Source organism: Colius striatus, chromosome 2 (assembly GCF_028858725.1).
Source record: "Colius striatus isolate bColStr4 chromosome 2, bColStr4.1.hap1, whole genome shotgun sequence".
Classification (NCBI taxonomy): domain Eukaryota; kingdom Metazoa; phylum Chordata; class Aves; order Coliiformes; family Coliidae; genus Colius; species Colius striatus.
Window position 1 is genome coordinate 90,566,715 of NC_084760.1, and position 22,812 is coordinate 90,589,526.

The 22,812-nt window shown below is 41.3% G+C and overlaps 1 protein-coding gene across 1 annotated transcript in view; it reads left to right on the top strand.

The window, feature by feature from the left end:
* The window catches only part of TGFB2 (transforming growth factor beta 2), a 64,794-nt gene that overhangs the window by 29,445 nt on the left and 12,537 nt on the right, over window positions 1–22,812 (top strand). The window contains exon 2 of the mRNA XM_010205316.2: window positions 12,567–12,730. Coding sequence (XP_010203618.1) covers window positions 12,567–12,730 — 164 coding nt within the window. The remainder of the gene's footprint in view (window positions 1–12,566; window positions 12,731–22,812) is intronic.

Genomic DNA, 22,812 nt, shown 5'->3' on the forward strand with positions numbered 1-22,812 from the left:
AGGGGACTATGTTAACCGACTTCTGTCAGTTAAAACCGTAGTCACTTCCCAACTTAAAAAGAAAAAAAAAATGGAAAGGTTGGGTGGCTCTATCTAGACTCGAATTTCATCCAGGCTGGAGAGACCTGTAGTAGTAGGTGACTGTCCATTGGCCAGCTTGAGATGAATGGGATGAGCTCAGCCTAGCAGGTAAATCTCTACATACTTGTTCATTTCCATCTTTTTCACCAGGAGTTTGAACCAGAAGGGCACTGACTGCATAGGCATTAGAGCTGTCACCCACTACTGCTCCTGCACAGAGGAGCCCTTTCCAAAACACGGGATGGGAAAGCAGTAACAAAGAAATTGCATTGCAAGTGTGATGTGAAGGAAGAATTTGGCCCTGTGAGCTCTCCTCAATCTCCCTCACTTCTAGGGGCTCTAAGGCAGGAAAGCTTTTAAGCATGTGGCTGCGTAGGAGAGTTTATAGAGTGACTTCAGCAGGACTGTGTTTAAATAAGTGAAGCCAATGCCTGTGCTCTTCCTCTGAAAGACTGTTAGGCTTCTTGTCCTATTATTCTACTAAATATTCAGACTGATTTTAACACTTTTCTAGCACACATTCACTTCTAGTTGGTTGAACTCAGATGAAAAAGAGAGGAAATAAAACTCTTCAAAACAAGAGAAAAGATATTTGGATTATTCTGTGCTGAGGTAGAGACTCATAAACACAGCAGTGTGAACAGCTTAAACTGAATTGTGAAATAGCCTGGGAATGTCTTTTTCCTGCCATTTCCTTGATTTCAACACCATGGAGTTTGTCATATATGACGGCTTTGTGGTTATTGTGACACTGTTGGAGGAAATCATATTTGGGAAAAGTTTTCTTAGTTCTTTTGATAATTCAAAATGTTGTTTTCTTTCCTCCAACATAGCTTTGTTCTGCAGTGGTACTTTTGTGGTTTTTTGGAAGTAGATTTTTTTATAGCATTGTATCACTGTGGTACTGTATAATCCTCAGGATATATCTAAGGGATTTCCAGCCATCCTCTTGAATTTTGTAACATTGCTTGTGATTAGAAGTCCTTCTACATAGAAAGTTAAAGTTCAAATGCATATTCATGGTCTCTGAACACAGCTCAAGTCACCCAGCACTAAAGGCACAAGTTGGAGCCGGCGATGAGCATGTTTACTGTCAAGGTGCAAGCTGTACCAAGCTGACGTTTAGCAAACGGCCTAATTTTACAGGCATAGACATAAGATGCTTAGCTAGAGCTTACCTTAAAAGAAACGTGAAGTCCACTTCCTTTGGTGTCTCTGGGGTAGCACCACTTTCTTCACCCAACTTGAAGAGCACTGGTAGGCATGGGCCTACCTATGTCCTGCCTATGGGCAGTAGGTCCCACTGGGGCTGCAGCATGTGCCTCCCTCCCTCCTGTCTGCTGCTCCAGTGCCTCCCGAAACCCTGCAGCTGGGCGGAGGGAGAGATGCGGAGCATGCGCGGCTGCATGCAGATGTGCTGAGCTCCTCTTGTACGCTGACAGACGGAATGGATATGTAACACAAGAAATTTTTATGGCGAGTCTGATGGATTCGATAAAAATATGTCTGTGCAATATATATTTTTGAAACATAGCTTGTTAGTAAGTTGGCACTGAGATAGCACTGTGAAGCCAGTTTTAATCTTGCTGGCTGAGCTGTCAGTGCAAGTGAAATTCATGAGAGTGGTGCCAGGAAGGATTTAAAAAATACACCTCACCAAAGCAAACATACATAGACTTTCTCAAACATGCGCACATACATCTAACCTCATACCTATTCTCCTGTTGAAAGCAGAAAGTAAAATGTTGTCTGAGAAAGTACTCAGGGTTACTTGGGTTTTGGGGTTGTGATAACTGCTTAGAGGATTGTAGACACTGTGGTCAGTATCCTGATACCTCTGTGTAAAGCAGTAAGACACACAAGTAATGCAACTGGACTTACGATCATGTGTGCCTCTTCAGCCTGCTGATGGAAAAGTCTCTTGTTATGGATTGCTTCTGAAGATATCACTTCAGTAGCGTGCAACCAGCAGAAGGTTGAGAAATGAAAGAATAAAGGTCTTTGATATGAGGAAAACTGTTGGTCAGTCTTGTGAGTGGCAGAAGATTATCTGATCTGGTCTAAGTCGCTGAGGTCATTGCAGCCATAAAAACTCAGCTAAACCGTGGTCCATGTCAATTCTTACTTTGCCATTTAGAAAGGTTTGTGTTCCCTGGTGAATTTTTACTTTTTTCCCTCCCTTTTTTTTCTTTCTCTTTCTTTTGCTCCTTCTTCTTTTGTAAGAGTAAGTAGGTGATTGTACTTGCAATTCTTGCATATGATTCCTAGCTGAAAGAGGAGCAGCCCTTCGTGGAGAGAGATGAAAGACACTAGGAGTATTTTTCTTACATTCCAGTATAAGCAGAATAGCAAAGTACATACCTGAGAAGCTTCCAAACACAACACACATCTATTTACATATTTGATTTCAGTGGTGATACATGATAACCTGGGATTTCATTCAAAGGATCCTGATGGGGATTTGAAACGAGTTCTTCATCCCTGAATGTTCACAAAATAACTGCTGAAAACTGAAAGACCTTTTCTTGGCAAACTAAATTCACAGAGAACAAGAGGCAGAGAGGCTGGAGACAGTTTTCTTGTGATGAAAATCCTCTCTATTCTTACAAGTGTGGGAGTAAATTCCTGGCCCTTTTGAAAGCAGTGGGAATGTTTTGTCGATGACTTCAATGGGACCAAAACTTCACTCAGGTTTCCGAGAAGCTTTTTTTGGTAACTCTAGAACCTGTTCTAATGCCTGTTGATGGATGCAGCAGCTTTTCTTTTAGCTTGTTGGGCATCTTCCCAGCAGAAAAGGATCTGTCCTCTCTTGTTGCAAATGCATAGTCATGGGCTTGCTACAGTGGCATCCGACCCAAGAGTGAGGAACACATCCGAAGGTGTGTTTTTATCTCGCTGTTACAACTGAAGTCTTGCATAAGCAGTGGTGAGATTATAGGGGGATTATGTTTGAGAGTGGAAGCTGCTGTGCTGTTTCTTTATCGCGTATATTTTAACTTGCCACAAGATTAAGATTTCTTTGTATTGGAGCAACGATATCGGTATGGTCTGTGTTTATATCCCCTTGGTGTGATAGGTGATGTGTAATTAGGATTTGGAGAAGCATCAAGGTCGGATGCTTCCAACTTTCTAAAATACATGGAGACTTCAGTGTGCTGAAAGATGGTCTGGAATGGAAAAATCAACATTTACTACGCTCCTGGATAATCCCAAGTAATTAGGTTACCCCAATTAAGCATTGCTTAATGTCTCAAAGTTTAGACCTGAAAATAGCTCTTATGTGATGCATCACTGTTGTTTGTGTTACCTAGCCCCTGCATTTCAGCAGGGAAAAGCAGCCAATAGCCTGGAAAGCTTTAAAGGAAAGCTAAGAGAAGGATGAGTTTGCATGAGGAAATTTTTCTTCAGGAGATTCATTTTCAAGCAATTGTAAAGGCAGAGGCAGAAAGTTACCACTGAGCACCATGCACCTGAGGGGAACTCTCAGATGTTGCCTTCTGAGATGCTAGTTTACCCTTGCTTCCAGCTACTACGGCTTTTGCAAACAGGCAAATAGCCTTCCTTGTGGAGAGAGAAAGTTGGAGGATAAGGCTGTGCTACACATACTGTTTAAGAAATGGGAATATTTGGCAGTGGTCATACCAAGTGTGGCTGGGTTGGAGTTTTGTTTCTATTTTCCTAAAAAGGACCGGACAGTTTCCCCTTTCATTTTAGCCAGAGGTTTCAACGATTTCAAGTGGCTTTTGATTCTACTCCAGCTTCATAGGTTTGGATCCAAGCAGTTGATTTGAGGCTCAGTGCTCAGTCTGACTCTTCTAGAAGTTAACACGCAGAAAGTTTTGTTTTATAGCAGAAGCAGCCTTCTGGACAGCTCTCATTTTCTTCACAGCTGCAGAGGAATTCTTGGAGGAATTCAGTCTTATTCAACAGAACACACTGTCAGGACAGGAGAATGTGTGGATTTTAATTTCCTCAGGACTGCTCTGTGGCTGTGAAGTGGTAATAACACAACTTTTTGCAATCTCTCTGATGATTTAGGTTAGTATGCATTTGAAGATGTAAACTCATGCATGTAGGCTGTAGTCCTTACTTTCGGGTGTCTTCCTATGTGTTCCACAAGTGTTTCATTTGTTCAGGACAGACTGCACAGGCAACTGATTTCCTCCAAAGTAAGTTGTGTAGCATGTCTGGGAGGGCTGTACATGTTTTTCTTAAGTATTTTTCTCCCATTCCTGAAACATATTCAGATTCTCTAATCTTTTTTGAAATCAAGCAGTGATGGGGAACAGGGAAGGTGTACAGAGAATGTTAGACTAGCATCCCTCAGGCAGTACACTACAGTGCTTATAGCCTGTCCTTGATGAGTGTTATTCTGTGAGTATTGGTTTTTTGATTCTTCCTGTCTTTGTTCTCTGAGTATGTCGCTTTTGTAGGATGTTTGTTCCTTAATCGTCCAGTCAAGGAAGACATGGGAGCTGATCACACTGACATCCAGCACAGACCAGTGCACCAGTATTCTATGAACCACTTAGATTTGAATTCAAAAGAAAGGATAGGAAAGATGCACGGGGGATCTTTCTGATGTGTCTGCTTTGTTGGGTAGACTGGGGTTTTTTTCCTGTGTAGCTCAACAGCTTGGCCTCTAATCCTGCAGATATGTTTTTGATTTTTAAAAAAATCATTAATATTTTCTGCATATGTGGCTACACTGTCTCACAGACATTGACAGATAATTTTTACTTTAGGTTTTTGGGCAAGGTGAGCTAAGGAGGAGGAGGTATGAAGGTTTTCTGTATCAGCAACCGTGGCTGGGGCTAGCTGGCAAACAGAGGTCCAACTATTTCAGTGACAAAACTGGTTTTCAAAAGATCACAAGAACAGTTAGGCCCTTTGAAAATCAGGCCAGAGACATAAGTTGGAAGACTTCATTCTAGGGACATTTGGAAAAATTAAAGAAACGACAACAACAAAAAGTCTCAAAATAATGAGTGCTAAAAACTTAAAAATCTGACCTGGACTTTAAAGCCTGGCTTGAAAAAAGTTAATCTCTCTCTGCTTGCCATACATTAGCATTCATAGGAGAAGGGAAATTGGGTCTTTCTATGGGAGCCTGTGCATACTTTCACTCTCCATTCCCTTGCAGCAGGAGTGCCTGAGGCAGCGGTGCCTCTCTTGTCATTTGCAGGAGAAAGATTGCGTGTACTTTTTCTGAAGCCTTTGGTTGTCTTCTCAGATAATGCAAAATGCTCCTGCAATTTTTGCCTTTGGAATTAAATTTGACTCTCCTTTGCTTTTGGGTTTGAACCTTTTTCTAGAAGGGTTCATTTGGGGTATCTGTCATAGCCCAGACTTCTTGGCTGTTGGTGTTGTGTCTCACAGGAGGTGAACAAATGTACGTAATGTTGACTCAGCAGTTTTTCTTCATGTGGTACCCAAAAGAGAGGGAAGAGAGAAGAATCCATAGCTGATTGTTAAAAATAGATATTTCGTCTTCCTTCTTTCTAGCTGGTGTGGGTAGTATGGATTTTTTCAGGCCAAACAGTGTTCCAGACTGAGCCTACAAAGACTAGCAGCTTCATTGCAATAGTAGTGAAAGGGTGGTAGAAAGTCCAGTATAAAACAAGGGTTTAAATGAAGACTTTCTGGCTAATAGGATTCACTTAAATCACACAGTTCAATGATGTGATTACAGCTCTCCTTACCATTTGTTCTCCAGATCAAATTAAGGAACATCTAAAGTCAGTTTCAGCTGCAGCGTGTAAATATAGTTGAAGTTGAACTTGAAACAGGATTTTGCCCTGCTCAGGGAGAACAATTACTAAGAAAGAAAAAAACTTTGTTAACAGCCTTAAAAACATTGATTGTAGCTTTTCTTAGCAGGGTTTGATGCCCACTGTAGGACTCATATCCAGCTCCACTATGCTAGTGGAGATGAAGTGACACAAATAGTTGAGTATGTCCTTCTCTTTGCATCTTTAAAATTATCTGCAAAGACAGGATTTAACATTTTCTACCAAGAATCCCATGGAGCAGCTTTTCTATGACAACACCAATGATTTGAGTTTTATTTTACTCATCTTTGTGAGAACTTAATGTAAACTCTGCCTTAACTCTGTGATTTTCCAGTGGCTGATTATGCTATCTCAGTGTAGCTACTACACCAGTTGCATTTTGACCCAAAGACAACTGCAGGATGTTTTTCACCATTACAGAACTCAAGACTACAAGAAACATTTACTTTAGAGTGTCACAGAATGACAGAATGGTAGGAGTTGGAAGGCATCTCTAAAGATCATCTGAAGACCAACCCCCGCTCAAACAGGTCCACCTAGATCAGGTCACACAGGAACATGTCCAGGCAGGTTTTGAAAACCTTCAGAGAAAGAGCCTCCACAACCTCCCTGGGCAGCCTGTGCCAGGACTCCCTCACCCTCACAGGAAATAAGTTTTTCCTTAAGTGGAACTTTTTGTGTTCCAGCTTTTGTCCATTACACCTAGTTCTGTCACTACAGAAAAAAGGGCTCTGCCATGTGTCAAAGTCCATCAAACTGCAGAGCAATAGGAGTATGTTGAAGGAGTTAACTATTTGGGTAACTGGAAACCAGACTACCAGGTCACTGTGGTATTGAGGTCATAGCTTTGGCTAGTCGTCTTTTGATTCAGGCGTGGTGAAGCAATGAGGAAGCAGCAGCAAAACCAGAAAGCCCTTGTCAGATTTTAAGTAGGGAATACATAATTTCATAAACATATCTTCAGAAAATTCCATCTTTACCTTATTGTAACTCTCTCTTCAATCTGGAGAATGTTCTGGAGTTGTTTGCTTTTCATATGTTGTTGTAGATCTCAGTGTGTTTTAAAAGAGGAATAGCAAGTGGTTCAACAGTGGGAAATATCTCAAAAAATCTGGTAATAAGGTAATTATTCTTTTCAGTACCCATGGCTACCTAGACCTTCATTGGTACATATTTTTTGGACATGTGGAACTTGATAGAGACAGTGTAGGCAGAAAAAATAAATCATGCATTTGTGCTGTGTAAGCACTGCCAAGTGTCTTTGCTCTGAGCACTCTGGTGTCTGCCAGTGACATTTACCAAGTCTTCATAGCCAATTTATGGCATAGTAATTATATGCGTGGATTGTCTGCTGCATATCAGGAGCTCAAGTGTGTTGTCATTAGAAAGAAAGAAAAAGTTAACTAATATAAGAAGAAGTTACTGAAATAAGAAAACACCTTCAGGATTGGCTTCTGTTCATGTAATTGGCAAAAGAAAGTCATGTTTAAAGAGATGCATCAGGAATTCCTGTAGGAGTGAGGTTTGGTTTATTTGGGTTTTGTCCAAAGGGAATCACCTCAGGACTCTCAAATCCACTGTCTTAGTGAAGCTGTATTGAGGCTTCCCCTTATGACTGCAGAGACAAGTTCAGGGGCCAGTATTGGTGGTAAAAGAGGGAAGTGGTTTCAGTCTTGTGTTGTGCCTATGCTCGAAGGGGTCATCCAGTAACTGGATCCCCAACCTGTTCTCCTTCTGTCTGTCCTGGTGAAGAAAGCTCTGTCTTCTTTCATGTATGCCTGTCTGTTTCTCTTATTAAGTGCTGACCTACTCACATGCAGTAAATACCAAGACTGAAGTTATCAGGGATTGTGGAATTGTGAACTATCCATGCCCTTTTGCCATGGATAAATTCTGTATCTAGGGGTGATTCAGTGGGAGACTCATAGCTGCCAGTTTCTGTCATGGGTTCTTATCCAATGTGTTACCAGCAGGCTTTTTCTGATATTCAGTGCAGTGTCCCTCCTCAACAGCAAATCATAGAATAGTAGGGGTTGGAAGGGACCTTTAGAGATTGTCTGGTCCAAACTCCTGGAGAAGCAGGTCAACCTAGATCAGGTCACATAGGAACATGTCCCTGTGGGTCTTGAAGACCTTCAAGGAAGAAGACTCCACAACCTGCCTGGGCAGCCTGTTCCACTGCTCCATCACCCTGGTTGACAGCTTTGTATGTAAAAACTGGAATGCTGGAGTGAGTCTCTTACACTGCTTTTGTAGCATCTGACTCTGAAGGCTTTCTGCAAGAGTCTGGAAGTGATGTCAGAGCAGAGAGTGACACAAGTGTGTCTGTCCAAGAGCAGTGATTAGCAAATGGATGTGCTCATAACTTAATGTCACAGTAGGATAGAGTTTCAGAGCTAATGGAAAGCTGATGTACAACTGATTTGCCTCCATAATTTGGTTCACAGTATTTATATATCCCCTTTCATTGCAGACAGGCAGTTTCCAGCAGGATTCTGCAGTCACGTCAGGGTCAGGAGGGGTGAGCAGAGTAATTATCTGTGGGCTTTAGGAGCCCAGATGCATTAAACAAGTTTCTAATTTCTTGGAGAGACTTTTCCTGGAAAAGAGGAGGGGATTTTTGACCAGAATGTGCCTGACAGGAGGGATGGCATCCTGCTGGAAAGATACAGCCACTATAGCTGATGAGCTGCCCATCCTTCCAGCAGATTACACATGCTGCTTCACTTAGACCTCGTCTGGATGTCCTTAAAGGCAGCCTGACCCTGCTCATGGCAAGGACCTGTATGTTGAGCAGAGAGTAAAATTCACACAGGAGAAAAAGGATGTCACATTATGCTACTTGTTACAAAAAAAAGAAGAAAAAAGTAGGATTTGCTATCAGTGAGCTGAAATCTAAACAGCCTGAATGGTCCTAATAGTTAGAAGGGTTAGGGAAGCTTGCCAGAGTGTGGAAAGCATAACAACTGTATTTAATAACAATCAAGCTACTTTTATAAATATTTGCATGTGCTGCTTCAAAGCTTACTACATGGTCATTCATGTACTGCAGTTAGAAAGACAAGGAGGGAGGGAATGCATTAAAAAAAAGAGGGTGAGAAGAAAGGGCACTCCGTGTTTTGTAGCTGCTATAATAAAGAATGGGCAAAGCACCAGAAAGAAAAGAAAAAGGAAAAGAAACCCTCTAAAGTTTAATAAACACAAAAGGGAATAAAAATAAATCTTTGGTGCATTTATTACAAGCCCTTGATGGAAGGATTAGATTGAAGCTCTCAGCCTTTCCAGTGTGGGTGTGTGTGTGAAGTCGGCCTGTCTGGCCTCTTCCAACAAAAAAAGGAGAAGTTGTTTAGATTTCCTAACTTCGGCTGTGCATATAATTGATTTTTTTTTTCTTGTTTCAATAACAGAAATGAAAGTTCAGAGGAGGAAAAAAGTCTCGTTTGGATACAATTGAATTTAGGTCTTTTTCCTTGCCAGAATGAAAGCCCAACTCTCAGAAGAGCTGTGTCAGAGTGTTTTGTTTCCCCTGAAGTGTCAGTACATGCAGTACTTGTGCGGGAAGCTGTGGAAATGCAGGGCTTAGTTCATCAAACACAACTGTGGAAGGCAAAAGTGTCATCCTTTTGTGCAGGAGATTCCTGATTTGGGGAATATCTCCAGCATGAAACAAATGCCTTCCATTCCTACTTTCAGTTTAAGGGAGCTCGACTCCATCTCGCTGTCCTCCCAGAAGCAATGCCTGAGGGTCTACATGCTGTTTTGCACAACTGGGCAGAGAATGTGTTCAGTTTCTCTTGTCAACAATGCTCCAACATGGAGCAATACTACAGACTTGAGTATTTTGGGATAGGACTCCTGCAACTCTCCCATTGGTGCTTTTGTGCTCTGTCAGAGCAGGGCTGCTGCTGAAGTTTTATCTCATTCAATGAAAAACAGAACAAAACCAAACCAAAAAAGAATAAAAGAGCTAAAGTTGTAATGCTTGGTGTTCAGCAGGCTAAAGGGAGGAGGAGGGATGCTGCCTTCATCTTCTCCAACTGTGTTTTATAGCTCTTGTCTCAACTGTACTGTGATGATTGTGATTATGATTATTACAGCTGGAAGTCTTCAGTTTTTTGAGGGTTGAATTAATAATTTAAAGATGATAAAAGTGGAATCTTTCATTGCATTTACTATTCCCTCTCTCCAAAACAAAAGAAATCCTTGTTTTCCTAGCTACAGGAAACATATTGATTTAATTCCACTCATTAATGATAATGGTTCAAAGAATACTTAAGGAGTCTAGGCAGCAGAAGGGGAACTGTGTTTGCAGACTAACTTAGTCAGGGTCATCCTGGCATCTCCTGGAGTCATTGGGCCAAAACTAGAGGGGTGTCTAGAGGTATCCAACTGAGTTTGAATTGATACAACTGTAAGGTTAAGGTGGAGTCACAAAGAGAGATAAATTGCAGCATCTGAGATCACTTAAAGGCTAATCCAGAACCTTGTAGACTCCATAGGGTTCTTTCAGATTCCTTAAAGAGCGCTGCAGGTCTCAATGCTCAGTCTTAATGTTGATTAATTTTCACATAAACCCCAATTCTGCAGCCAGCCATTCTTTTTCAGAGGAAGGGTTACAGCTAGTAGAGAAACAGTTTTTTCAGCTGTGAATAATGCCTTTCCTGAATTGAATTCTCATGGTTACTGTCGTGAGTGATAGAATAAGGAAATCAGATTTCTTATGTGGTTTGGTGGTTTGTTTTTTTTTTTGTAAGAGAGGAAATATCTGAGACAATAATTCATTCCTATTGATGGTGGCTGTCTGACACCTGCCTTCCAATGGAAGGTAAATACTCATTTACTGTGCGCACGAATGCACTTATGCACAAAAATATGCACACTGAAAGAGTATTCCTTCTCTATCTTCTTTGTATATCAAAGAGAGACAAAATGTAAATGCAGAGATGGTTCAAAATCCGTTCAGATACATATTCACAGATTTGTCAATTCCAGTATCTAAAATAGAGAAACTGAAAAAAGACTGCAAATATAGCACAAGAAAGTTCTGGAAATAAGTCAGAAGATAAACGTTAATCAAACTGACAGTTCAATATGACTTTTCAATCTGAAACAAAGTCAAGATGGACGGGTTTTTCTGTGTAAGGCAAGGGGCTGGCTGATAGTTTGGCTTGTCCATGGGGAATGAAATGGTAGGTTGATGCCTGAAATAAATGACAGGGAAGGACAACTTACAACTCATCCTAGAAGCATCAATCTTATATATACATATTATTATGCCAAATTCTATTCCTAGGAGGATTAGGTTTGGCTGAAAAACATAAAGTAGTCTTGGAGATTCCTATAGCAGAAAAATACATTGAAGAGATCATTTTTCTTTTAAATGAGAATGAGATCTCCGAACTGAGTAGCTTCTCTAAGAATTTGCAAACTGTATCAAAATTAAGATCATTGTTGCATAGTTATGCTTTTCTCAGTAGACCTCCACTTGATATATTGGGAGAGATCAGCACTAATGTGCTGCTCATGGGAGAGATAAGCAGTTCTGGCACAGGAGTAATTTGCATCCATTTCTCTTTGAGTTTTCACTATAATGTCGTAGCAGTTTTCTGTCAATAAGCCTGGTAAGCAAGAACACTGATCATGGTGCTTCAGGGTTTGTTTTTGAGCACTGAAAACTTTATTTTCCTTTAAATGGGATCATAAGGAAGCCTGTGGCTTCCCATTCATATTTATATCTCTTACCTCTTGGACCATACTGAGGGTCTGCTTTGGGAAGTACTTTTTCAGAGGATTTTGAGCTCTTCTCACCTGTCACAGTGTGTCTGCAGTTGAGGATGAGATTATTTCATTATCCTCATTGTGTGGGTTTCTCTTTTTTCCTCTGGCAAGGATGAAGTAGAAAGGCTTCAGATGATCACTGAAGCCTTTAGGGTAACCTGGCTTGCACAGAAGTGCTTTGCTGCTCAGACTCGGTCAGGGTTAACAGCTGGGAAAGAGGAAGAGACTGTTTTTAAACTTACACTGATATGCTTAACAATGTTGTTGGGGACTTGAGCCCATTTTTTCTGGTCTTTTTCTGCTTCCCCCCAATATACATTGAGAGGTGGTTACATTTATAGTTTTTACTGCTTGCCTTTTCCCTCTTTTTCTTCTTCCTCTTTTTTTCCTACCCTTGTCAGTATAGTCAGAATCAATATTTTGTTCCAATAGAATGCTTTAATAACTAAATATGAAACCAAATCTAAAGCTGTCTAATTTATGCTTGATATTCTGGAGGCGTACAGGTCAGATGAGTTGCTAATGCTTGTCATCTTAGTGGATCACTGTTAATTCTGAGCAAGTCTGAAGGTGTTTTCCAGATACCAACTGCTATGATTTTTTTCCCCCAGTTTATAAGCATCTGGGATTTTCCACCAGGATGTTGAAAGAGGAGAGGTTTAAATATGTGACCTGAAGTAGAGTTGGAGATAGTTAATCATCTCTATTAATATGAGATTCCTATAACCAAACAAATGTGGGGTTGATTTTTTAAAAAATTATTATTAAATTGTTAATAATGTTAAATTGCCCATTGGAAACTGAATCACACTGCAGTTATTTTCCTTACCAAATCTGTCTTGTATTACACTGTTTGAAGGAACAATGTATTTTATCACTAAAGAGAAGTAATAAAATCTCACTGTTTTCTTGCAGATGCCATACCACCAAGCTACTACAGCCTTTACTTCCGAATTGTCAGATTTGACGTCTCGGCGATGGAGAAGAATGCCTCCAACTTGGTGAAGGCTGAGTTCAGGGTCTTCCGCCTGCAGAACTCGAAGGCACGGGTCTCAGAGCAGAGGATAGAGCTGTACCAGGTATGGTGGCACCGTACCACACGCATCAGCTCCCCTTCTTTTTTGTAGCACACCCACCTTGTACTCATCTAGCAAGTGGAACAAACCATGGGGAGACGCAGATGAGTCATATCTTTCCCAAGTAACCTCTTAGTTACCTTGCCTTTCCTACAAAGGTCTTTATTCAAAATCTGTGAAACCTAAATTTGTAAACTTTTATTAGCAGTTGTGCCTCAGAGTTTCAACATGTAACGATAAGTGACAGAAAAAAACATCAAGCAAGTCATCCTTGGGATCTCTGTCTCCCAGCACCTGGCCTGTACTGTAGTTTACGTAGAAGTCAAATTCCCCTCTGTGACCAATGTTCATGAGAAGCCTATTAAGCATTTCTCATCAGGAATAACTTAGCAGTTTCAGACGTGCCTTCTGTATGTAGTAGCCCAGGGACTGAGGCAAGGGAGTGGGCAATTCAGGGACTGGGGAGTGAGGAAGGAAATGACCGCGTGACTCTCTCAGCTCCTGTGTGTTGATAAGGTTGATGTAATTTAAAGACTTCAAAGCCAAAAAATTCACTTACATAGGGTGCATACATTTCTGCAGATACTATCTAGAGAGTCTTTCATCTAAAGCATTAATACACTTTACATAGACACACAGCAACCAAAAGGGGCTCAGCTCCCAGCAGTTATATACTGATTAAAACTTGTGGTTATTCCAGCAACCCCGGACATGTTCTGCTGAAAATTCTGCCAGATAGGATACCAACTTGTAAAAGTGTATTGAGACACTTTTTGACTCTGTTCTTGCTCCCCTCATGAGATAATGCCCAAGCACTGGCCTGGGTTTGCAGCACTATAGAGTCCAGTTCAGAACCAGAGGGTGCAAATTTGGGTTAGTCCTCTCCCTCACTTTCAGTGTTCAGTGCCTTGTCTGGTGAAGTACAAGTCAAACTTGGATCACGGAGGGGGGAATTTGGGTTCATATGTTTGCTGAAATTACAGTATAAGCCAATCTTAGAGGCTGACAGCAGGAAAAGACACACTGGGCTGTTTAGATATCGTTTAAATACAGGAGAGGCATGATTCCCAGTCGAATGTGATTCAGACCCACAGGTAATCACTGAGTGCTTTGCTTCAAAGCTTTGACCTATCTGTCTTCCTTCCCAAGGACAGGCTGGCAGAAAAATTGAGTAAACGATAGGTCATTTGTTAAAAAAGAAAGCTAGGAATCTATAATGAGAGTTGCTGATGTAATCTCTATGTAACAGCCGTCACCAAGAATTGCACTACAAGACCCTGTGACACTGCCACATCTGCCTGTTGAAATGATTCTGTGTTCTGGCTTGACTTCACTGCTCAGACATCCTAAAAGGAGCTGATGGCATCTCTGGGCTTTCTGTTCTACTTTTGAAAGCTGTTAGTAAGCCACCTGAAAGGAGTACAGCTGCGGTTGCCTGAGCTCGGTTCATTGCCTTTCCCTGTTTGAGGAACATGGGACACAAAAAGGTTCAGCAAAGGACATTTTCTTGGCTAGGATTTCACCTTGTGATGAGAAACAGCTAGAGCTTATTTGAGAGGGGCTGACTCCAGCAAGCCCAGTGCCCATGGAAATGACTGGCATCTGCATCTGGGGCAAGTATTTGGGTCCTTTAGATAGATATGTAGCTGGTGAGTAAGGCAGTTTCTTTTTTAGGCTGGGTGGGGCATACTGAGTGAAGTGTTAGATGAGTAATGAGTGTAGGTTATTGTAGGATTAGGTCTTTTCTCTACCAAGTAACAGGCAAGCCAGAGGCAGCAAGCTCTGAGTGTGTGCTTGTGCCAGGCATATTTTAGGCATGTTACTTTGGATGTAGAGAGGCAAGCTGTCACTGGAGTGTTTCCCTTGCGGAGCACCAATTAAAATGGTCAAAGCTGCGTGTTAGTTCTTTCTGCTTCACTTCTTACAAGCTTCTGTAGCTGCCTTCTGCTAGTTGTTTTTTCCCCACTTTGGTTGTATTTATTTCTTGTAATCTTGTATGCAGATCTCCCCAAAACTTTGTATGGAGATAGTATCTTAGCTCCGTGATGGCCAGTCTGAACTGCATGCGTTCCTTGCCAGCAGATCTACTGCGGGATTATCCAAGTCCCTAAATACCACTGCATCTAATCTCCCTCACAATACATAAGGTTAACATACAATGTTTAACAGGAAAAGCAAAAGCAGGAAGAAATTGAAAAGGATGGACCCGTGGTCCTTATGGATCCCTTCAAAGTTGAGATATTCTGACGTATTGTGGGACAGTGCTGTGGAAAGCCTCCTAAAACTTAGGATATGAATTGTAGAGATGAGAAAAAAGAAAATCTAAGGAGCTAAGGTGAGGAAGAGTGTATAGGAGTTATTGATGCCACAGTGATGCTAGAGGAGCTTCAGAGCTGTGTAATGTTTGATAGTGTAGGTAGAGTTTTAGGTAGTGGAAGAAGGTAGAAATGCAGGAGGGTGAAAGAGGAGAAGAGGAAGATGCTTATTTCAGCAGAGGTGAGAGAGGCAAATATGTTCTGTAAGGACTGAAAGCTTACTTGATTGTCTTGACTATCAGCATGAAAAGCCATGCATGGAGAGTGAGCCTGGCTGAGGAGCTCACTGGTGGAGTTGGCATGTGCAGCTGCCGCTCCTCCTCTGTGCATAAGCACTGCTTCCTGTCTTGCGAGATATCTGCTGGGCTTGCCAGGGCTGTTGTGCCCAGAAGGAACAATGTGGTTTTTCATCTTGCATAAGCAACATTTAATTATTAGGGGTTTTTTTCTCCTTTTTTTTCCCCTCCTACTGTTTCAGGTTGCCCACTCTTTTGCTTTGTTCAGGAGGTCTTACTGATGAGGGATTTTTAAATTCTTCTCATACCTGCAGTTTCAGGGCATGATTGTTCCTGTGTCCTCTCATCTTTCTCAGACAGAGAGAAAGGCAGAAGGCTTCTGGAGGGAGTCAGAGCTCTCTTATTGTGGTTCACTGGGAAAGTGTCTGTCCCTGAACACATGCATGTCTCCTGAATGCAATCTGAGAGCTCTCTGATTTAGTCCAGTGGCAGTTTAGTAGTAGTATATATACCACTGGTGCAGAAGGGTCAATATTACTCTGAAGGACTATTTTAGGAACAGCTAGAGACATACGTGCCGAGTAAATGGAAATAATAAGCAAGCAGAAAATAAATGTTTTGTTTCTCCTCCTGATTCTTTCTTTTTGTGATTCTCTGACCTTACAGATCTACCCCTTAAAATGAAAAAATAAATTCAAGACTGCACCTTTTCAGCTAAGCTTTCCCCAGGCTATACTTGGCTCCCTTTTCCAAACCACATCAGAAAAGGGCTTTGTGTTTTCCTGCAGCCCTTGTTTGCACTGACTCCGGGAAGGCAGTCTGGGGCTGCTTGGCATGGCAAGCCAGGCTTGTGGCCCCTCACTCCCGGCCCCCGGTGCGGCGACAGCAGGACTCTGTTCTCACCTCAGAGACAGGGCTGGAGCAGAAAGCAACTTGTCTGATTTACAGTGGGAGCAAGAGACTGTGGATCTGTTTGCCAGGTCTGCTGCTCTCCAAGGTTTCTCTGGGTGGTACGTCCTTGGAGATTAATTTTCATGGAGGTGCATCCCTGGATACGTTCACAAAGCCAGTGGGTGAGTGGTAATCCCCGAGAGCTGAAACAGTTTCTTTAATGTCTTTTCACACAGAATATTTCTCTTGGTATTTAAGGATTAGTCAGCCACATCTGTGTGTTCCTGCACAGATGGCAAGCCCAGTGTACATATTAAGTAGTCTTAGGATGGAAAATAATAAAACTTATAGAAGTAGGAATTAAGTTTCTTTCATAAGGCTGGTATAAAAGCTTCTGTCTCTTCTTGGTTCTGTTTAAGGGAAGCCACTGAATTAAATTCCTTAAAGGTGCAGTCTTTTCTGTTGTTCCTTCTGCCTGGAAGTGAGGGTTAATCTGCTGGTGGTGCTGGTGATCATCAGCATGTTGGAGAGTGTGAAGCTGGAGGGAAGGAGAGAAGGAAGTGGCAGTGTGACCTAAGGTGGCCAAGCGCTCTCCCACACTTCTCCTCCTGTCCTTTCACCGTGCTGCATTTGCTCGGTATGCTTCTAAACATGCACTGAAATTCAGAAAATATTAAGAGGATGAGATACTTTTGGGGGAGGGAGGAGGAGTAATATTAAATAAGCAAGTTTTATCATCCTCCTGTGGCCTTTGCTATGTTTTTAAAGATTTATGCCAAATGCAGACTTTATTGGAATTTGATCAGATAAAGCTCAGTTGTTATGAGAATGTCTTTGTTCATCAGTGTTCTTGCCTGCTTTGAAGACTTCATCACATCTTTCTTTTATTAAGGTGCTTCTGTATTTATGAATAAAGTCCCTGCACCCTTCAAAAAAAAAACCTTGTCTTTTATGAATAAGCATTCCATAAAAATAAGTAGGCACCACCACAGAAAGCTGGATAAGTGGAAAGCCTCGTAGGGGAAAAAAACATTGTTCAGAAAGCATTGTGATATTGGTTTTAAGGTCTGTACAGACGGTCAAACAATAACAAGTAATAATTTCTTCCTATGGAAGCATTACCATGTTTTGTTAACACATCATAAAGCATCACAAAAAAATGCAGCCGAAGCGCTGTTTTTTGTCATCATCATTACCCGAGGCTGCTGTGTGTAGGAGTACCTGAGAGGCTGTGTGTAGGGAGTACCTGAGAGGCTGTGGGTGAGGGAGATGTGCCATGGCACGGATCAGAGCTCAGCATCAGAAGAAATGAACAGCACCAAGTCAAAGCCTGGGAGGGACTTTGGATTGCAATGAAGAATTTGAAGCAAGCAGGAGCAGACCTTACGTGTTTCCTGGTCAGAGAGGGTCTGGTCCATGATAAGGGCTCATGTGAAGCTGGCTCAAGGTCTAGGAAGAACCATCTGCTCATTCAGACAGTGGCAATTCCCTTTTCTTTAAGGGCCTCCCTCCCTGCTTGGAGGTATGAGGAGGAAGATGCTGTGGAACATATTATCCCATTATGAGTCAGATTTAAATTTAAACCACAGTCGGTTGTTCAAGTAGTTTCATTTCAGACAGTGTTTTGTCTTGTTTTTCAGTTAGGGAATAAGTTTAGAGCGAGCTACTATAGATTTGGGCCAAATTGTTGGTGCAAATCCGAGGCAATTTACACTGACTGCAGCAGAGCTACTCCAGGCTGATCTCTGTGTAATTGGTAGCAGAGGGGCTTTGCTCACTTTTTCTTGCCAAAAAGTGCTGTCTCTAATGCCACGGAAGAAATACCAGGAAGCAAGATTTATGGCTGTGAGCTGGCACAGGATGTCTATGTTACAGATATCACCTGGGGCATTTGATTTTAATTGACTGTCATCGCTGTGACCTGCATTTGAAGTAGTATATTTGGATCTCACAGTTTATGTATTGCTGTCCTGAAACCAGACTCTTGCGATTTGAAACGTTACAAGGTTACATTAAATGGCAAACATACAGTGCTCTTTGAAGTGCTAAACTCCATATAAACTGTGGACCTGATAACTCTGTACTCTACCAACCTTCCTCTCTTTGCCTAGCCCCCTCAGCAACAGCTCAGGACCGGAGAAGGTTAATTGGCAGGATATTTCAGTTGAATTGCTGCTTTCTCCTTGTTTCAGGATCCTTTTTTTTTTTTAGTTTGAAATACTGTATCCTTTTTTTTTAAAAAAAGTACACATGTATAGTGCCTTTGGCAAATCATCTTTGAGCGTGGGTGAGGGGAAGTATTTATTGTTGCATCATATTCATTGCAATTTAAGAGCTTATCTCTTGCCAGGAATGGAGCAGTTATTGAAGACGACTTGAAATATATAATAATTCCATTAGCTACTGGCATCAGCCACACATATTCCCAGCTTGACACTGCCGTGTCTAGAAACAGGGGGCACCGAGCTGGTAGATTTATTGCCATTTGTGGCGTATGTATGTTATAGAGAGTGTAGGAATGGAGGATGTGTCAGAAAACAGCCTCTGGGTTTGGGTTCCTGCTCTTTGGGCTATAGTCTGGTGAGGTAGCCAAGCCCATGTTACACTGAGACACAAGCTCCACAGCGTGGTAGTTACTAGGCTGAGGAACAGAAGGTTGGCTCATGCTAGGGGAGCCTGTTGGAGAGGGGAAGGTGATATTGCTGTTTCTGGGAGGTGTAGGAAACAATGTGAAGCTTTGTTGGAGAGAAACCTATATGAAGAAGGAAAGATGATGCAAGAAAATGGAGGAGGATAGGAGTGGTTTGTGTGGAAGCCTGTAGGTCATTGGGAAAGAAAACCGCAAAGACAATCATGATTTGCAGAGAACAATGTAGACAAGAGGAAAGAAAGAAGGACGATTTGAGGAAGAAGGCAGCAACTTAAAATAAGCAGTAAGTCCAAATATTCAGATAGCAAAGTTTCATGCGAAAATGTTTCAGTAAAATGCATATGAACATGAGATGTGGTGATCAGGAACAGGACTGAGGAAAAGGAAGTACTTGGGAGACCTGTGCATAGAGGGGAGATGAACCCGGGAGTACCCTGCAGTATCTAGAGGATTTGGCTACAAGACAGGGGAACCCACTCAGTTTTTGTTGTGTTTGGCTCCTCTTTGTTGATATTTTAATAAAACATAATGTGCCTCTGGCAAGTGAAAGCTAAATGCTAGCTAAGTTTACAGGATTTTTTTTTTGTTTTGCTTGATTTTATATAAAATCTTTCTTTGAAGCTATCTTAAAATCTCCTAAACAGCAGGAAATTGCACTAAATATTTCAGAATCTTCCAGGAGAAGGACCCCAGACCCTCTGTCCTTGTTTATTGTTTATACAATTCAGAGTCCTCCTGCCTGCTTAAGCGTAAATGCAACTGAACAGTCTCAGGGCTGTATCCCCAACTTGCACTGCAGATGAATCTTCAGTGGCAGGACGAAGGTCCTGCTTGGGGAACAAATCAAAAGGAAATCCCTTCTCAGGATCCATTCTCTTCCTGGTACTCATCCCCTCACCACAGGGTGATGCAATGAGTGAATCACAGTGATTCCACGACATATTTGACTTCTCTCCTTTTTTTACTTTCTCTAGCCACTCATCTCTTCACCCCCCTTGCACTTCACCTTCTTTTACCTTTAGGTGAGTAGGAGCCAGCACTGTAAGAGAATCCCACTGCAGCTGTAGCCCATCCAGATATAAAAAGGGTTGGGTTATGTGTGCAATATGTTCTTTTTATTTGCAAGTTTGCATGAGGAACGTGCCTGGCAGGCTTTGAGCAGATAGATCAGAGAGCTATAGATTTTTTAATTTTTTTTTTATCTTTGGCAAGTACTCCATACCTTTGTATTTTGGCAAGAACTCTGCATCTCATATACTAGTCTCTAAAGGTTCTGTCCTTGGTTTGAGCCTGATTCAGAAACCTTTACAAGTAATGGAAAGACTTCTGTTGATAAGCGGAGGCGGCTGTAAGACTTTTTTACTCCATAGCACTGAAAGCAGAGTCTGAATTTCTCTTTTCATAGAACCATTTAGATTGGAAGAGACCTTTAAGATCATCAAGTCCATATAGTCCTTCTTTGTAGAAGTGGTTACAAGAAGAGCTTGAAAAATTGCACTGAGAATTTTTGAAAAAATAGAGTGAGTCGCTTGCAGTAGTGGTGATAAGCAGAAGCTAAGATTTTGATAGCCAATAGATTTCTGTTTATCTGGCAAAAGGTACTATATGGAGACTTTGCACTTTCCAACATATGTTTCTGCTAAAAAGTAAGAAACCTGAGAGGTTTGCAACAGAATTAAGGATTTGCTTATCCTTGTGACCAAGATAGACTCAATGAACTCCAAGTAAGGAGTGAGAAAGGACTGAGAATTAGCAAGGTCATTTTTTAACCTTAAGCTTCAGAAAGGACTGGATAAAGTCCCTGAGAGCTATCTCAGAAGACCTTTGAAATCTGGAACCAGGCAATGAGGGAAGCTTTCAGCAGGATGAGTAGTACATAAGAATTTGGAAACCACAACCATATGCAGACCTTGGGAATCTTATTGTTCCATTGCAGAGGATTAGGTTGAAGTCTTCTGCAGGTTACTTCTTGTTCAGAAGAGGTTATCTTAAACAAGAGTTTTCAGGCATTTGTGCATAGCCGAACTTATCTCTGGTGTGATGTTAACCATTAGCATTAGCACATCATTTACCACCGGGTCCCATTGTTTGGGCTTATTTACTTGGAGCTTACAAGTACATGTCAGATTATTTCCATTAATTTAAAAGGCCCTTGAAGTTCCAATGGAAACCATGGATAATGACAGATAAGTAAGAGAAAGATTAGTGAGCCTGCCAAGATGTTGTAGCACACAGGAACAGAGAACATCGCAGGAGTCTGAAATGGCAAAGAAGGGAAAGAAAGGAAGGAAGTTATCAGGGAGCCAACAGCATCTGGAAGGAAGAGATCAGACAGTCCAGAATGAATGGCAAGGGAAAACACATTAATAGCAGGTTTTTACAAGATAATGCCATATTCAGTGGTTGCAGAACCCATGCTGGGGTTCCCAAGTTCCAGGGCAATGCAGCAGACAAGGTAAATATTTTTAAGTGGCCTTATGATCTTATTATTATGTTTTGAATGTTCATCAACTTGTTTTAAGAAACTGTATGTCACAAAAAATATTTCCTAAGAGTTAGTGATCATAATTCTCTAACCCAGCTATAAAATGCCCTTGTTGTTGCTAAAGCTTGGCCTTTGTTGTGTGCCTAGGGTTTTCTTGGCTGCAGCAGATGTATGTCATTGATGCGTCAGCCTGTGTATCATCACTGCTGAACCACATTCATGTTTTTGTTTGCTTGTTTGCATGCAGGGGAGGTGATGAATTTATTAGCCAAAACTATTCCCCTGTAAATTATACTTAATTGTAATTTTCCTATTCTTCTGCATCTGACTGTGGTAACTACAGAAGACTTAGAAGTAGTTACTGGCCAGACCATCAAATCTGAAATAAACTGAGTTACTGTTCTGGAGCTGTAGTTATTTGAAAGAACCAGTGTGTCTTTCTGTCTTTTTTTTCCCTTTTATGTGTATAATGAGTCATGAAGACAGGCTGTTCTGGTGTCTGCTCTCAGTGGTTATTGTCTAGAATACATACACTAATGTTTTCATTCAGTTATCCCCTGCTTTATCTGCCTACATACATGAGAAAGAGAGTAGGCAAAGGAAAATTTGAGCAAAATAATTATGCTTCTTTTAATAGAGTCTTGAGTTTCTTGGGTTTGTTTTTGAACCAGTAGAATTACCCTGATGCCAAATGCTGCTGCTCAGCTTATATCAGCCTCTGGTATGCCCCATTTTTGAAAGAAGCTGTGTTTCTGCTGATTTCGCAAACATTCTTTGTTATCATGAATTACATAGTCTTCTCAATGTACTTTAAAGTTTATAAAATACAGACTAAGACAATCCTTGTCCTTATTTTTATACTCAGAACTGTGTGGTAGTTGCTTGAGAGTGTAAACGTGTACATATAAATAGTTAAATCCTCCAGTATTTTAATGAAGATTTCAGAGCTACTTGATACATTCTATATCAGTTAATGCTCTCCAGAAAAATAGGCATAGCATACAAGATACTTTGGCAAGAAGAGATTAACCAGAGTTTTGGCTAACTTTGATTTCCCACGCAAGGAGGGATCCTGTACAAAGAGAAGGCAGACAAAACCAACTTGTTCTTAGAATTTAGAACATTTCTACTGAATGAAAGTTACTCTGCATACTGGGCTAAAAGTCTTCAGGATAACCCTTTGGTAACACTTCTACCTATTCAGCTCATCCCTACATAATGTGATCATAGGGATGTGTTCTTTGTGTAACCCTTTATTGGAAACAGCAGCATTGTGTTACCACTCTGTTGAAAGTGAGACCAAATAAGCGTATACCTGGAAGTACATCCCTGTGTTCAGAAGCTGCAGAGATTTTGCACAACCTGAATTTCGAGTTTGTTGCTTTTGAGCTTCCAGTCACGCGTGTGTGAAGGTGTGCATGTTTGCACCTGCACACGTGCGGTTGGGCATCACCAGCTCCTTGTGCACTCAGATGTTTAAATCTGTCACTCATAAGTGAGGGAGGTGA